General features: G+C 46.1%; 2 protein-coding genes and 1 non-coding gene across 6 annotated transcripts in view; all 3 read left to right on the plus strand.

Annotated features, from left to right (window-relative positions):
* The window catches only part of LOC147444371 (uncharacterized), a 28073-nt gene extending 14826 nt beyond the window's left edge, over positions 1-13247 (plus strand). The window contains exons 2-5 of one of the 4 annotated variants that reach the window (XM_086527011.1): positions 888-967; positions 1048-4418; positions 10734-10918; positions 12797-13247. In XM_086527011.1, the coding sequence (XP_086383137.1) occupies positions 905-967; positions 1048-3321 (2337 nt within the window). In that variant the 5' untranslated portion in view covers positions 888-904 and the 3' untranslated portion in view covers positions 3322-4418; positions 10734-10918; positions 12797-13247. Of the gene's footprint in view, positions 1-887; positions 968-1047; positions 4419-10733; positions 11572-11651; positions 11747-12796 lie in introns of those variants that run through there. The other 3 variants (XM_086527012.1, XM_086527010.1, XR_015190040.1) reach the window with 3 other exon arrangements.
* Positions 13248-14279: 1032 nt separating this feature from the next.
* Positions 14280-15068, plus strand: LOC147444372 (uncharacterized). Its single transcript, XM_086527838.1, has 2 exons — positions 14280-14403; positions 14544-15068. Exon 2 carries the CDS (start codon positions 14559-14561, stop codon positions 14970-14972), a length of 414 nt encoding a protein of 137 aa, XP_086383964.1. The 5' UTR covers positions 14280-14403; positions 14544-14558; the 3' UTR covers positions 14973-15068.
* A 122-nt stretch (positions 15069-15190) lies between these two features.
* TRNAG-GCC (transfer RNA glycine (anticodon GCC)) lies at positions 15191-15261 on the plus strand. Its single transcript has one exon. It is a non-coding gene; the product is annotated as a tRNA-Gly (tRNA).
* The last annotated feature ends 413 nt before the right edge of the window (positions 15262-15674 follow it).

A 15674-nucleotide genomic window follows, 5' to 3' on the forward strand; every position in this document is an offset into this window, starting at 1 on the left:
CAGCGTCAGCTTATGCATATCCCACAACACACAAAATCAATTGGAATTAGTATCCAAGTTTGGGGGGGATATCACTTTGGACAACTGAGCAGCCAAAAGAGGCAAGAAATGCTTCCAAGTCCGTGGAAATCCGACTATTTCCACCCAAACTGGGCACCTATGTCGAATTAAACTATGATGATCTTTAGTAAGCGCCTATGGCAATAAATGTGTCATTTGCATGTAACAAAGGCGACATTTCCAAAATCGCGAACGAGCGTCCATGTCTGCCAGTAACACCTCATAAAACCCACAGGCACCAAAATACACCCCTCGGACTGCTTGTCTTTTCAACAAGAAATCAACCCATTGACCTACATCTTTTGCCGAGAGCATTTTGCCAAGGAAAGACAGAATAACTGCATTCAACGCGTATTGTGCAACAGGATCCATAAGCTGCTGAAGTGGTTATTGCTAACCTTCCCGGGCATTCCGAGCATCCGCAAAATCCTCCGACAAGCACTTTTTACTGATGCAACACACACACACACACACACACACACACACACACACACACACACACACACACACACACAAACCCTAGCTGGCGCACGCAACCTGCAGCAGCAGCGTGAGATGCAAACTGGCAGACGAAGGCGAATCTGCAGGTCAGGCAGGGCTACAACAGAAAGCAGCACGTGCAGAAGCTGAAAAGGGCTGCTCCCCGGCGATAGGAGGCTCAGCAGAGGAGCTTGCTGGCGACAGGAAGCTTGCGCAGAGTCCCCCCGCCCCCCCCCCCCCCCCCCCCCCCCCCCCCAACACACACACACACACACACACACACACACACACACAGAGAGAGAGAGAGAGAGAGAGAGAGAGAGTTGTTGCAATTTATGGCTGGGTAGGGTCCTCTGTAATCACCATGTTTAGAGACGCAACTTTCAAGCAAGATGGGGGGAGTTCTGAAACAGCATCTGTTCTTGAGGTATATGTTTACCTTTGTGTTTTATTATTCAAATTGAAAACCAAAGCAGTCTTCAGTGAATCAGATGGTCTAATCCGCAGAAGCAATCAAGAAGTGATGTCGAACTCCATTTTACTCAGGATGAACTGGCAAAGAGATCAGATGAATTTGCAGAAATGGCAAACGCACAGGCTAAAGGTGAATTGAAGTATTTCCAAAGGCTTGTAGATGACCTGAACTTTAGACTGAAGGAGGCTATAGAAGCTTCCAAGAAAGACAGGCTACGAGCAAATAGAATGGAGATTGCAAGCTTTACAGCTGCAGAGGATTGGAAAGTGGAGCTGGAAGCTATGCAAAGACAGTATGAAGAAGAAAATTCACGCCTACAAAAGGAAAACAAAGTCTTGAAATACGAGATGTTTGAAGCAAACAAAGCAAAAGAAGTAGCATTGAGAATGGCTAGAGATGCTTTGCTGGCAGGTGAAGATGCAACCAAACAAATGGAGTCTTTGTCTGTTGAGCTTGAGAAAGCCATGGAAGCTACAGCAGTATCGAGACAGGAGACAATGGAATGTAGGCAAGTTCTTGATGAGCTTGCAAAGCAGAAATCAGATTTGTCAGAAGCATATGCAGCTTGTCAAAAATCTGCTCAGGCAGGGGTTGCGATCTTGACAGAGAAAGAGGCAGAGCTGAAAAAACATATGGCAGCTTTATTTCAAGCTAAACAACAAGCAGAGCTGCTCAGGTGGGAACTTTTTGAATCCAGAAAAATCGAGACGACGCTGTGTGAGGTGAGTAATGAACTAGAGGTGCTCAAAAATCAACATTTAATGGCTAAGCAGATAGAAGAGCAACAGGCCAAGGTTGTCGTGGATGCAGACGCTAAGCTTCAGGAAGCCCAGCTTGAAGTCGGCAAGGCAAGAGCGGCTAAGAATGATGTTGCTACTTTGTTAACCTCAGCACAGACTGAGCTTCAGGAGAATCGACAAAAGTGGATGATGGCAAGCACAGAGGTTAGTGCTCTGACTGCAAACATCGAGTCTATGAAGAAAGAAATAGAAGCTCAACAGATGCAAATAAGGACATTGCAAAGAAGGGATGCGGAATCAGAAGCGAAGCTTTTGGAGGTTTCAGAGAAGCTTGCGGATTCCCTAGCCAGAGAACAAAAGAAAAACGAGGCTCTGAATCATCTTGCCTGCTCTTCAACAGCAGCAAAATTAGAATCCCAATTGCTTAGGCAGCACATCTATGAGGCAGTTTTTGAAGCTCAATTTAGTGAAGTGGAGATAATCAAGGAATTGATGTCTTTACACACAATACTGCAAAGTTCCGAGTGTATAGCTTCAAAAGCACGAGTTGATCTTCAAGATATTTTTAATGAGCTTTGCTCTGAAAGGGAGCTTGCCGTTTTGGGTTTGTCCCTTAAAGACAGCAGTACAGAGTGTGCTTCAGGATCAAAAATTATGATGGTGATCACCGAAAATGGCATGGCGGAATCTCATGAGTCAATTGAAGTGGAAGCCCTACCTGCCTCATTAGAAGTAGCTTTGGCTGCCTGCAAGCCAGCTGCCTTTAGAATTGCATTAAATCTGAAGGTGATTGGAGCACAACTTGACAGGATTAGAGAAGAGGCTGAAGTTATTTTAGCAGCAACAAGCGAGCCTAGTTATTACCATCATGAAAAAGAACAAGCTAGACAGGAGGCTCTCGCTCAACCAGATCATGGAAGGGGAGAAAATTTAACTACTGCAAAAACTAATCAGTTTCAAGGTAATCTCAACCAAGAGAAAGCATGGGATGAAAATGGTGAGGTCCAGGGGAAATTTCGTGAGTTGTCTGAACCGTGGGAGATTGTAGATTCAGGCTCTGAAGCGACCGTGACAATCAAGAAAGAGGAATTCGATGCTTTAAAACTCAGGTTGCATGAATTCATGGAATTGACGTCTTGCAATGAATCCCACTTACTCTCTCTTAGGACCTCAAACCAGAGGCTGTCAACACAGTTGGATGCAACGAACATGGAAATCAAGGCTCTAAGGCTATCTGAACAGAGCACGTTCCAGCAATATGATAAATTACAACAACGGAACATGTTTTTAGAAGCAGAAATGCGGAGCCTTAAGGGCAAGGGCGAGAAACGTTTGAAATCTTGGGAAGTCGGACACAAGGCATTTGGGGTTGATGCAAATACACTTCACAACCCACAGCTTCAAAGGAAGCAGCACACATCTTCACAGCTTTCAGTAAGCAAGGATTTATCGTCATCTGAAAAGGAGGAAGAAGAGAGCACTGAGTTCCTCTCTCTCTCTTCCAAGAAGAAGAAGAAGGCTCTATATCTTCGAATTGGTACCTTCTTAACAAAGAAGATGAATTGACTTTGTAGCATTGTGTTACTATCACCTGTAGGCTACACTTCCGTGTTTACGGAATCAAGTATGTTCTCCTAGCACGCCAATCTTGGGCATCAAAGTCAAACTAATCTTAAGCCAGGCATGCACTTGTATATACCTCAAAGGAAGTTTTGAATGTAGGTTCAATCAGAGGACTGAGGGCCATTTAGAACATTAGTAATGAATCTTGAGCATGCCTTTTTACAGTGCCAAGTTATGAATCAAACCAAGAAACTCTAGTAACTGAAAAATATTCATATATTTTGTATGGTGTTGGTGCCGTTTTGTGCAGATAAGCTGGCTCTAGAACGATAGTAGACTTGCAATAAACCTTCCCTGTTTAATGCAAGTTTTAGATGAGTTATGCAGGCCCAGCCAGAACGTATATATGGTAATTTATTTTGAGAGTTGATGCTCATGATAAGCCTGGTCACACCTTAAAGTGCTGCCCCCTATGGTTTAGAATCTAGATGCAGAAATGGGCAGCCTTGCACATCAAAAGCCCACAAAGAATTATTTAAATCTACCTCTCTAGCTGTTGGGGCATGTGTGCCAAGCTAGGGCACCTAGCCCATGTGAAGCACCATGTGAAGCCAAGTAAAGTGCCGTAAACACCACCTACCCACTTTGACTAGGCTAATCATGATTTGTATTAACCACAAGAATCTAGTGATGGATGAGTAACTAGCCCCTTGACTCTCAACAAAAGCTGTTTATTCATGCATGAAGTTACAACAACTGCACTTTTTTCTTGGACTCTTGAGTCATGATATCAAAGATGGAGTCTCGCCCCTCAATCTATGCCACATCTTCATAAAGAATAGGGAACAAGGAGATTGAGGGTGCCGGGTGTTCAGCCTCGCTGACTAGATTGGATGATTGGACGGTCAAGATCGTTCCCACTGGCGACTCGCAAGTCCGTAATACCTATTTTCAACCGTAGATCCTCCATTTGCTCAACCAAATTTACTTGCAACTTCTGTGCAGCAACAAGCATCTGACTCTTCTACCTCGATTATTGACAAGCCTCTTTCTCTCATCAGCTCCTCATTGAGTAGCTTGTGCATCCAGGAGCACAACAGGTAAGTCCTCCACTGCTCTGGTATGTTCATTTTATCATGACTGGATGTATTTTTGGCCATTCTGTCTTTCTTTTTCTCTGCTATGTTGTGTCTTTTTCACTCAGGTGTTACTTAGCAAGCCCTTGCGAACTGCTTTGTTAGCTCTAGTCTTTCTTGGAAAAAGAAGATATGCACTTTTGTATTATTTACCTTTCAGTCCGTGAGTGTGTGAGAGTATTGAGTATTTCACATTAGGTAGAGGAACCCATAAGAAATACTAAATGTATTTGATCCAAAGATAAATAGTTGTTGGATGGCTTGCTGCTGCTGACCTGCTTCACCTGCGCGCGCCCCAACCCCCCCCCCCCCCCCTCTTCCCCTTCGCCCGCTGCCCATCAGCCCGCTTCCCCGTCCTCTCGCCAGCGCTGCCCCCTGCCTCCACTCCCGCGCGCCCTCCCAGCCCCACCCCCCCCCAAGCCCCCAGCCCGCGTGTGTTATCTGCAAGATCATCGGCACCCGACCTAGCAGAGGGGAAGTGCGTGATCTCCTTCAGGCAAGCCTTTTAGTAGAGGTGGGAAAGATCATCGATGTTTAGCTTCTCAGGCACGGCTATTACCAGATTGAGTTTGAGACTTCCGAGATGGCATCCAACTTCCAAGTCATTGCGATGAGCCCCTTGGCCATTCAAGCAGTCAAAGCTCATTTTCGACAGTGGCGCCATGGCTTCGATCTGGCTACCGATGCTGTTGTCGAGGAGGCAGACCTACCCATCTCAATCTACTCCCTGGTAGTACCTCCCGCTACTTTCTAGGGTAGGCTCCGACATTGGGACTGTCTTGGAGTCACGTCACACGGCAGCTTCTATCACTGCCAAGGCAACAGACATACCTACAGTACGCGTTCTGGCTCGAGACACCCACACCCTCCCGAAGTTCGTTTTACTACCTTGGGTGAGTGGTGGTTGGCTCTATGAGAATGTGGAGTATTCGGGCCTCCCAAATCAGTGCCTCATTTGTCAATAGATGGGCTATCTTGCGAAGGCCTATCCACGGAGGAGGCCCGACCTATGGCACAGACCCATACCCAGCCTCCTAAGGCTGGCCAGGCCCAGTAGGCAGAGACACAAGGAGTTCAGGCAGATTCTTCCTCCGAGACTGGTGCACAGGCGAAGGAGGGCTGGCAGCAGGTTCGTGGTAGGCGTCGTAAGGGACCACCACGTCAATTCGGCGCCCCTTGTGGTCGACCTACACTAGGCGAGCAACAGTGGGTTCCCATAGGAAACTGTTTCGACCCCTTGCAGCAAGACGAGTCCACGTATACCCCTTCCACCTCAGTTTCGCCACCGACAACCCCTCGTCCCACTCCGCCCACCACCCCTACCCCCCTGCCTCCATCATCTCTACCTCCCCTCATTCCCTCACTTAGCGTCCCCTCCCCTCCCATTCCACCCACTAGCCCCCTTGCTCAGTCATCCACTCCCTCTCCTGCCTCAAAGCCGGCTCAGGGGACAGGACCTTCATCGACAGCTAGGAGGTCTCTTGGCAACACTTTTGCCACGTGCCGCCTGGCGAGAGAGGAGCAACTATTCCTGTGGACGCCCCTATTGGTGCAGACATTACCTTTTGCAGCAGTCCCTCGAGGACTGACTAGTTTCGACATCCGTCGCCGGTGGGACTTCTTCGCTTACGACTTCACAGATTCCTTAACAATTCCTCTCCCGACTTTGAGGCGGCTTGCTTCAGAGTCCACGGACTGTTTCTAGCAGCTAGAGGGGCAAAAGTCCTGAACACAGCGGTTGGTTTCTCCTTCCCACTGTGTGGCAGGGATGAGACTGAGTGGACTCTAGACTCAGTGATGGACTAGCTGCAGGCTCAGGCTCTTGAGTTCTCTCATCACACGGGAGATTTGGGGGTGACAGATTTGATGTAGACTTTGTGGCCGTTGGCCAAGTTCTTTGTGACACCACTGGATACAACAGGTTGTAGGCACATTGTGGTACACTTTTTTGCTGACACGCAAAGTACACCCTGCTATATATATGTACATGAGGACTCCTGGACAGAGGATGTAGCCCGACGGATGGCACGCTCTTCCTGGGCCTTGGTTGTGGACAGACTCTGCAATCACGACTATCTCGGGGTCGCTTGGATTACTCCCCAATTAACCCAACCTGGAAGATAGCGAGGTTGGCTGCTGTTGCAACATCGTTTTATCTCACTGACTCCATGAGTAGGTGGATCCTAGTTTTAGCGTTAGAGGGGTCGCTTACGTCAGGAGCTTCAGCGATGCTGTGTGGGCGGTATGATTGATATTCTTATGCTTCAGGAGCACCATCTTTGTGAGAGCCGCATTCGGCGATGTGGTCAGATTTTGCGTGGCCGTTGTGAGACATTTTGGTCCGTTTCTTTTGAGCCTGGAGGCATTCAGGGAGGGGTATAATGACTATTGCGAACTCATGGCAGCAGGCCATTGTGGGTAGAGGTATTATTGTGCCAGGCAAGGCCTAGTGGATTACTATGGAGGTTCATGGTTGCCTCGTGGGCTTCCTGAACATTTATGCGCCCAATGTGGCAAGTGCACGAGCTGAGTTTTGGTCACATATTGTAGAGTCCTTGCTGCATGGAGAGCAGTGGTGTGTCGGGGGAGACTTCAACATGTTGGAGGACCCCTCAGATAGGATTGGAGGTAGCCATGCTACAATGCATGGGGCAGAGTTGGCAGCATGGGAGTGTTTATGTATGACCTTGAGGATTTCAAATGTTTGGCATCATGCATGCTTTCTGCGGTCCCCAAACAACTTGTCTTTCTCTCGCTCTGACCGTAGAGTAGGAGGAGTGAATCTATCTCGGATAGATTGCTTCTATGCCAATGATCACATCTGTGGCATGGGAGCGTTTATGTATGACCTTGAGGATTTCAAATGTTTGGCATCATGCATGCTTTCTGCGGTCCCCAAACAACTTGTCTTTCTCTCGGTCTGACAGCAGAGTAGGAGAAGTGAATCTATCTTGGATAGATTGCTTCTATGCCAGTGATCACATCTGTGACATGGGAGGATCTGTTCACCTTCTGGCAGGGACTACATTTTCAGATCATGCGTCCGTTATTCTTACCGTGACTTACAGACAAAGGAGTGGGAGCACGATGCTGCACATCCCTGAGAGGATCTTGTTGGATCCAAAGCTCAGAGAGGGGGTGGTGGCACTTTGGACAGAGAGTTTGGGCACCGAGGGAACCCCTATTGGTAGAGTGGCCTCTCGACTTGCTGAGCTTAGTCGCTTCTTCCTCCAAGAGTCCGCAGCTCGCTTGGCTGCAGCCAGGGAGGAGGAGAAGCGTCTCCAATGGGGCATTGATTCCTTACAACAGATGCAATTGGAGGAGCACATGCAATAGGCTCAACAAGAGCTGACCACCATTGAGGAGCGGCGTTTCCCTTTCATCGGCAGGTATCTCAATGGACCCAAGTGGTGCGACAGAGTTACTAGGAGGTGGGCGACAGAGTTACTAGGGAGTTCATTGAGACTATGGGGCCCCACCATGCGCACACCAGTGTCAGCCAGTTGAGGAGACCCGATCGGTCAGTTGCGTCAGAGTCTGAGGATATGCGTGCAATTGGTACTGACTTTTACCGTTATTTGCTGTCAGCTGAGCCACAGTTAAAGCATCAGGATGCATGTAGAGAGCAGGTTCGGGCACATATGCCTTGCCTAGTTACTGAGGAGATGCGTCAGAGACTAGAGCTGCCTCTCCAGCCAGAGGAGCTCCATGAGGACCTCAGGGCACTCCCCTGAGGTAGCTGTCTAGGGGAGGATGGTTTGACTCCCGAGTCCCAGCTTCTTTTGGGAGTACTGGGACATGCTTTGTTCGGATCTTTGTAGCGCATGGAGAGATGCATGATAGCATGAGTGGGGGCTTGATATACCTTATTCCCAAGAAGGGAGGCTCCTTGGATGAGATTCGGCAGTGGCGACCCATTGCCATTTCAACTCAGCCTACAAAATCTTAGCCAAGGCTCTGAGTTTGAGGATTCAACCGTTACTTGAGAGCGTTATACATGGGACCCAGATAGGTTTTGTCAAGAAGTGTAGTATCCTTGACAACATTTTCATCGTTTGGGGGGCGTCTACCCTCGTGCATCTCCGAGGAGAGGATCTGGTGATACTCTTTCTCGATTTTGAGAAGGCTTACATTAGTGTTGACTGGGATTTCTTGGAGAGCACTCTACATAGGATGGGGTTCTTATATGCTTGGATCAAAGGTGTGTCAGTCCTCTACAGATGTGCGCACAGTCAGGTGCTCTTGGTAGGGGGAAGAGGGGCACGCTTCATACTCACGCGCTCGGTTAGACAGGGTTGCCTTGTTGCTCCCTTCCTCTTTCTCTTCTATGATGAGGTGATGAGCAGATTTTTGACTTCACAGGAGCTTGGCTTGCGTGGTTTAGAGCTCCCTATTAGGGGAGAAGAGCTACTTGACACTGAGTTTGGTGACGACTCAGCCATGTACATGGAGGGCCATGAGGCCAATTTGCAGAGGTGTGAGCAGGCTCCTGAGGTGTTTTATTGTGCACCAGGAGCACTGATCAACTGGAGGAAGACGGTGCTGGAGGAAGACGGTGGCTTTCTGGGTTGGCAGTGCTCCTACGCGAAGGCAGAGAAGTTCAATCGCTATGTGGCTCCGATCAATTACTGGGTGGTCAAAACGACCAATATGTCAACTTTTTGGCCGACACAGGTAAACTTATGGAGGTAGATGGAAAAGCCATTCAGAGTGATGGTTATATTGTCTTGTGGGTGACTACCATGGGTCTATACCTTGCTCTTTCCTTTAAGGGTGAATCTGGGCTTATCCTGGATTCATCTAGGTATATTGCAGAAGCGCTCACATTACAGGGTATTCACGGCTTACAAAAGGAGGTTCGTAGCCACATTCAGAGATCAATGGACAGGAACATATTCATTGCATAGACCTAGGATCGCATGAGAATTCAAAACAGAAAGGTGCAAGATCTCAAAAGTGTGGTCAAAATTTTACATGTGCAGCTTAAAGAGGCCAATGATCTTGCATATGTTCATGAGCTTCCCTGAGTAGTCGATCAAGTGTGTCCCTCCTGCGCACACATGCGGATCCCAAAGCGGTTTCGCAGTCAGATTCCTTACCCACTACTGGCACTGTCACTACGAGTACTTTTAGTGTTACTGCTGTGGCAGTTCCAGAATAGGCATTGATAGATACTCACTTGGTTTCCCAGCTACAAAGAAGCCCGCAACCACAGAGTTTCCACATTTCGCTTCGGCTCATCTTAGTTTGGGGGATCATTAATAGCCTCGTTCTCCCAGCCACCCTCGTCCCATTATGCTTTGTTTTATGGCAGTTTTCTAGGCTATCCGCCACCCGCTCCACTTGCCCCTCACATTGCCTCTCCTTCACCTGCTGCTCACGGGGTCAGCGTGCCGTATCCGATGTACCCTCATCTAGGGTTTGGCCACTATCCTCCACCATATGCGTGGCTCCCATCCCCGTACCCGCCGTTCTATTCGCCCTGCCACGATCAGAGCATCAACAGTTCAACGAGCTCAACACTACTACATCATTCTCGAGTGTACATATCACCAAGGTTGTTGCAGAGTCACTAGATAGCTATACCACCACTCTTCGGGACGGTGAGTGTTCTTGTGGCGGGGGGCAACTTGTAGCAAGCTACATTGTCACTTGCATGGGACAGGCAGTTACAATTGTTCTTGGGTTCGGTGGACTCTAGCATGGGCAGTGGCACGTGGTTGACACAGGAAGTGGTGGTCTAGAGGACACTGTGGCCAATTTACCACCACACCTTAGTTCGGCGATAGGCGCAGCAGGACTGTGAGATATTTGTGTTAGCCATTGGCTGGCCTTTATGGTCGTATATATGCTCAGTTGGTTTTAGTCGTTGTATGCATCCTAGATGTCTTATGAGTCAATGAGTCTAGAATATCGTGCTAAGTCTAGCACTTGCACATCTGCACTCTTCCTGCACAATTGGAGCCTTGACAACTCCATTGTACCTATGAATCGTGGGCTTGGAGCTGAGTGTGCTGCCAGCCAGAGTCTGGACTCTGTAGTGGTTCCGTGAGTTAGTCGAGTTCCATCAAATTTGGAGTCTACTGTTGCGTCATTTGGGTTTGCTTTGTTCCATTCCTCTATATAGTTTTCATTCTGTTGGAGTGAGGTTTCTTGCACATGGCACTGAGGAGCACCCACAGTAGTGAGCATAACACACTTTCCTTGATACAACACAAAATAGCACGCGAAATAGAATGGATGAAATTACAACCACCACCCCTTTCTGATTTCTTGCAGTTGGAGACTCAGGCACAGCAGGACAGCTTGCTGGAAGTAGTAGCTATATGTGATAGTAAGAGGCAGCGAGACAACCCAGCTCAGAAAAAGCAGCACTTGTTGAAGTTGTTGCTTGTGGTCCTGACTTGATAGATAAAGATTTACAACAACAGCAGTATAGATCAAATAAGTCTACATTCATTTGGGTAGTATCTCAGTTTTCTTGTTTCTTGATTGCATACTGGAAGCACGTTGTCTCATTTTTGTAATTGAACTCCTTTAATGTGAAAGATTTTGTCTGTGTCATCAGGAAATTTTATCCTTGTTGCATCCTGGAAGCAAGTTGACTGGCTGTTGTGATTGAAATGTAATGTGAATCACTTTAATTTGCTGTCGGTATTCGTTAGCTTTGCATTTGCAGCTGCTGGTGATGGTGAGACACTATTTTGTAGTCGTTAATATTATGGTCGCTTCCTCAGTGAAAACCTGTCTTGCTCTAGCTTGTGGTTGTGCACATGCTGGCTTGTCATACTCATTTAAGTTCCAGGTCTCGCATTTCTGGTTTCAGAAGATCAGAGAGAGTTTGCCAATTGACCATGTGCTGATGTTACACAGAAAAATGATGCGTGAAATGTCCCACAATCTCCGAAGGCTTTCTTATTTTGCAGCAGGCTTACGAAGTCCTTATCTAACTTCCAAGAGATGCAGGTTTTGCACATGGGGGGTTGAATCTGCGACCAGCTCTCAACAGCATCCAAAAGCTTAATACCGATGAAGGATGATGCAAAAAGTGCTCTCTGAGAAAGTAGCTTTTGCGCTAACCATTGCAGTTGGCTTATTGTAGAAAAATGACTACTAGGTTTGTGAAATGTTACTCAGTCGTAGTTCATTGCCACCGCTGTCTAAAGGTACGCTTTTTCTTACTGCGGTCTCATCCAGATCAAGAAATTTGGGTTTGCACTTGAGGGCACCTTCCAAAAGGAATCAAGCCTCCAAGAGTGCCTGTTGTAGTAATAAGGACATTGTTGAAAATGCCAACCGAGGCGGCAGGGGCAGGTGTGTGGAGGCTGTACCCCCCGACGGTTTTGATTTTCCAGTCTCAAAAGAAGTAGGATGAAGATTTGCTGCTGGAAATGTGAGTATGGGATTCAAGGATCATTTTGTTACATGTCTCTTTTCTTTATGCAGCAAAAGGTTCAATACAAGTGGGGTGCAAAAATGTCTTTTGATAACCAGCTCTTTGTCTAAATATTACTGTTGATGTGTCACAGCAGATGACTAATCGATTGTAGTTCAATGCAACAACCATCTAAAGGTAGCACAGTAGGCTCAAGTTATCCAGGGACCAGAACAAAGAGATCCAATTCTTGCACATGTGGGACTAAACCCATGCCCAGGCCCAACAGGAATCCAATCTAGTATAGTGATGAGGATTTTTTTGAAAGGCGAAGCCCCAGCAGCATAGATGCAAGAGCAGGTGAGGTATCTAATGAAAATTTACCAATGGAGAAGTGATGTTCCATGCTTCTCCCTTATCAACAAAAAATCTCAGTACTCATGAAACACCAAAAACTTGTTCTCTGATAAAGCAGCTCTTTGTCCAGCCTTCATTATTTACATGGAACGGAAACAGGAATGAGACTGGCAAGACCATCAAAGACGGAAACGGCTTGCTCTTTGCCATGGAATGGATTAGAAACAGCTTCTTATAGCTATGTTTTGGATGTAACCTTGTTGTTCATTAAGAAATGGCTGAAAGGGAGAAATCGGTGATTTTGGAAACAGAGTTTCCGATCCGATAGGCCCCGGAAGCTGTGTTACCTTGGTATCATGTATTTGGTGTATAACAGACGTACGAATGATCCCAATGTAACATAAATGGAAAGCCAGCTGGTGAAATAATTTGCTGCTCGAAATGTGAATAATTGATGTAAAATCGTGAATACTCCTGAAACATAAGAAAGATGTTTCTTGATAAACCAACTCTTTATCTAATCATTTCGTCGAACCATTACTGTTGGTTTATTACATTTAGATGGGACAGCTTGCACTGCAATGTAATATGGCTTTTTTTTTGTCGACAGATGCCAAGCAATGGAGCATGGAGTTGTTTTGGTGAAGGATGGGCAAGGAAATCAATACAAATGCTCCTCTTCCTTGAATCCTGTGAACAAGAGCTAGGTAGAAGAAAAAAGAGGAGAAAGGTGATGAGCAGAAAAGAATAGAAGATGTAACATACTGCTCGATCACAGTCGATTGCCACAACCATCTAAAGGCATTCTTCATTTCACAGTAATCATCAGAGCTGCCACATAGGGCTATGTAGTAGTCTGCGAGCACATAACAAAAATGCAGCAATTTTGAGGGAACATTTCTAGTCAACACAAATTTTACATCTAAAGATATATCGGGTTTTGTCTTTCCATTGGGCTTTTTGGCATGGTATAACATGCCTCACAGGAGAAGGGAGAAAGGCATACAATTATTTGTTTGCAATTGGTTATTAGTGAATGTGTCCCTTAATAAAGGGCCTTATTTGACTTCCTTTGCACTCAATTTAGAATGCCTTCGTGAAGCTTCACCTTGTTGCAAGGCTATCATTGATAATGTTTTGGAAATTTGTACCAAGTTGTTGCTTCAAAATTTGAATCTAAAGAAGCACTTGTGTCAGAAAGTTAATCCATTAACCAATAGGTCTTACGCTTCTTTTGGATCGGAATGTGCACTAAAATGGGTCAAATGTTCTTGCCTACTAATCTGCGCCTCCGTACTTTCAAACCAACCCTCCTATAATGTAACAGAGCATATGCAGCACCTATCCTAGAAAGAAATGTAAAGGTCTAGTTTGCTGTTCTATGATGCCAACCAAATCCTATTTCCAAGGATGATTTTTATAACCTTCAGGTAAGTGACAAAAAATTGTAGTAGAATTACTACTGAAAGAAGTGTGCTTGTCTCTATTATAGCCTAGAGCCATTATGTATTTAAATCGACAACATTGTAGTCACCCTACAGTATGGCAAATGTAGAAACATCATTTGAATGATCAAGAAAGATTTGTTGATTGGATCTTTGTGATTTCTCCTTTTCTTGAACTCACATGCTAAGCCACAATCATATCCTTAACCAAAGATATGCAATAAAAGTTGATGGTCGGTGGCACGAATGTCCAACACGCATATGGAAAATTCATCTTCCTATTTGTTGCAGTGCCTCCAATAGTAGCTTGCCAAACGCAAGATTCCAGATGCACAGTGTCCATGTTGTCGACGAGTGGAGGATACTAATGCGCGTTTGCCATTAGTTCTGTCCTTCTCGGGCATTGCCTCAAGTTGCCTTCCATATCGGATTCCTCATTTGCTCTGTTTTGGGAAGTGGTACCATCTGTGTTTGTTGGTCTTTCTGCTTGTTATAAGTTATAATTCCCTTCTGCTTGTTCAATCTAGCATATTGGTTTTGAGACAACCCAGGGCTCAGATTATGTATGATGGATTGCGTTGGATTTCATGTATGTGCGGGTGCATCGGCGAGAGGTGGGTTTTTTGTCTGCATGGATTAGCTTTGAGAGAATTTTCTGTGTGGATTATTGCAGCCTGTTTTAAAAATTCAGGGCTGTCAACGGCTTCTATCCGAAACCGAGCTGTTATGTTGGGCAACTCGTCTGTTGGCAGAGTTACCAAAGGAGTTGAAGGTATTGTAAGGATTGGAACTTTGATGAAGATTGATTTGGTTTGTTTCAGTGTGCTTACGGTTTTAGATCTGTTGTGTGTGTGCGCGCGTTGCTTGGACTCGACTCTGCCGAATTAGCCCTTCTTCTTTTTGTCGTGGTAGGGACCGATATACTTCATGTGGGGTACCGATTGGGAAGACCAGCCGATCGTCAATGCCAAAGGTCTGAATGCAAAGCTAGCAGACATGGCGTTTGACTGGAAGGCAGTGCAGCAGCTTACAGCCCCTAAAAGCGTGCTGGAAACCTATTTTTTGAGCCTAGTGTCGAAAAGTGAGGAGGGTACCGGTGTTGTCTCGAAGCATGCTTGCGGTACGGAAAGGAGCAACCTGAGGAATGACGAAAGGTTAAGCTGCTGCCAGACAACTGAAGATCCTGTGATGGCAATCATGGCTTCAAATAAGAAGCACCGTGAAGATGCTTCTGCACTTTTGAGCAGTGCCAAAAAACCCAAATGTGCTGGCAAGCAGAAGCCAATTTCATGCACGAGGAAAACCTCTTCTTCCATTACTGCATATTTTGGGAGGTCATAAGGCGGCAGGAATAGTTGTGGTTTGGAACTTGCATACAGAGATGTATTTGGACAACTCTTGCATATTAATTTATTCTCCCTCTTATCTGTCACAAGAATGAAAATGTTGGTGTCATTGTTTGTTGTCTGGTATGAGGAGGAGACGAATGCTATGTGGAAGGGAGGTGGAGGTGAAGATACTATATGGGTTAATAAAATAGAAGCCTTTCAATCACAAGCGCACTGGTGGTCTAGTGGTAGAATAGTACCCTGCCACGGTACAGACCCGGGTTCGATTCCCGGCCAGTGCATGGGTTTTTTTCGCTGTTGCAGCCTGCGCATTGCATTTTTGCTCACGCGTCTTCGCTTCTTCCATCGTGCCTCTTTGCTCTAGGGATATGATACTTTATCAGCCTCGATTTCTAATCTCTCTTACGAACCTCTAAAATTAAAGACAAAAGTAGTGCCAGTTAGTCTCCATTTAGAGAATGCAAATTCAAGATTAGTGAGAATTTGGAACAACGATCAATCAAAATGGAGCCAAAATCAACGATTTTTGTGCAGCGATTACTTTTACACGCACCTTAACTAAATTTAGGGAAAAAATGTTAACATCACACACATGAATCGAGCCTCATGGTCTCATGCCATAATTTCAAGCGCTCGTCTCTACTTCCCCTGAACCTCTTGCAATGTTTTGCCTCATACACATCGTATGAAATGA

This window comes from Adiantum capillus-veneris, chromosome 13 (genome assembly GCF_014529385.1).
Source record: "Adiantum capillus-veneris isolate H3 chromosome 13, ASM1452938v2, whole genome shotgun sequence".
Taxonomy (NCBI): Eukaryota; Viridiplantae; Streptophyta; class Polypodiopsida; order Polypodiales; family Pteridaceae; genus Adiantum; species Adiantum capillus-veneris.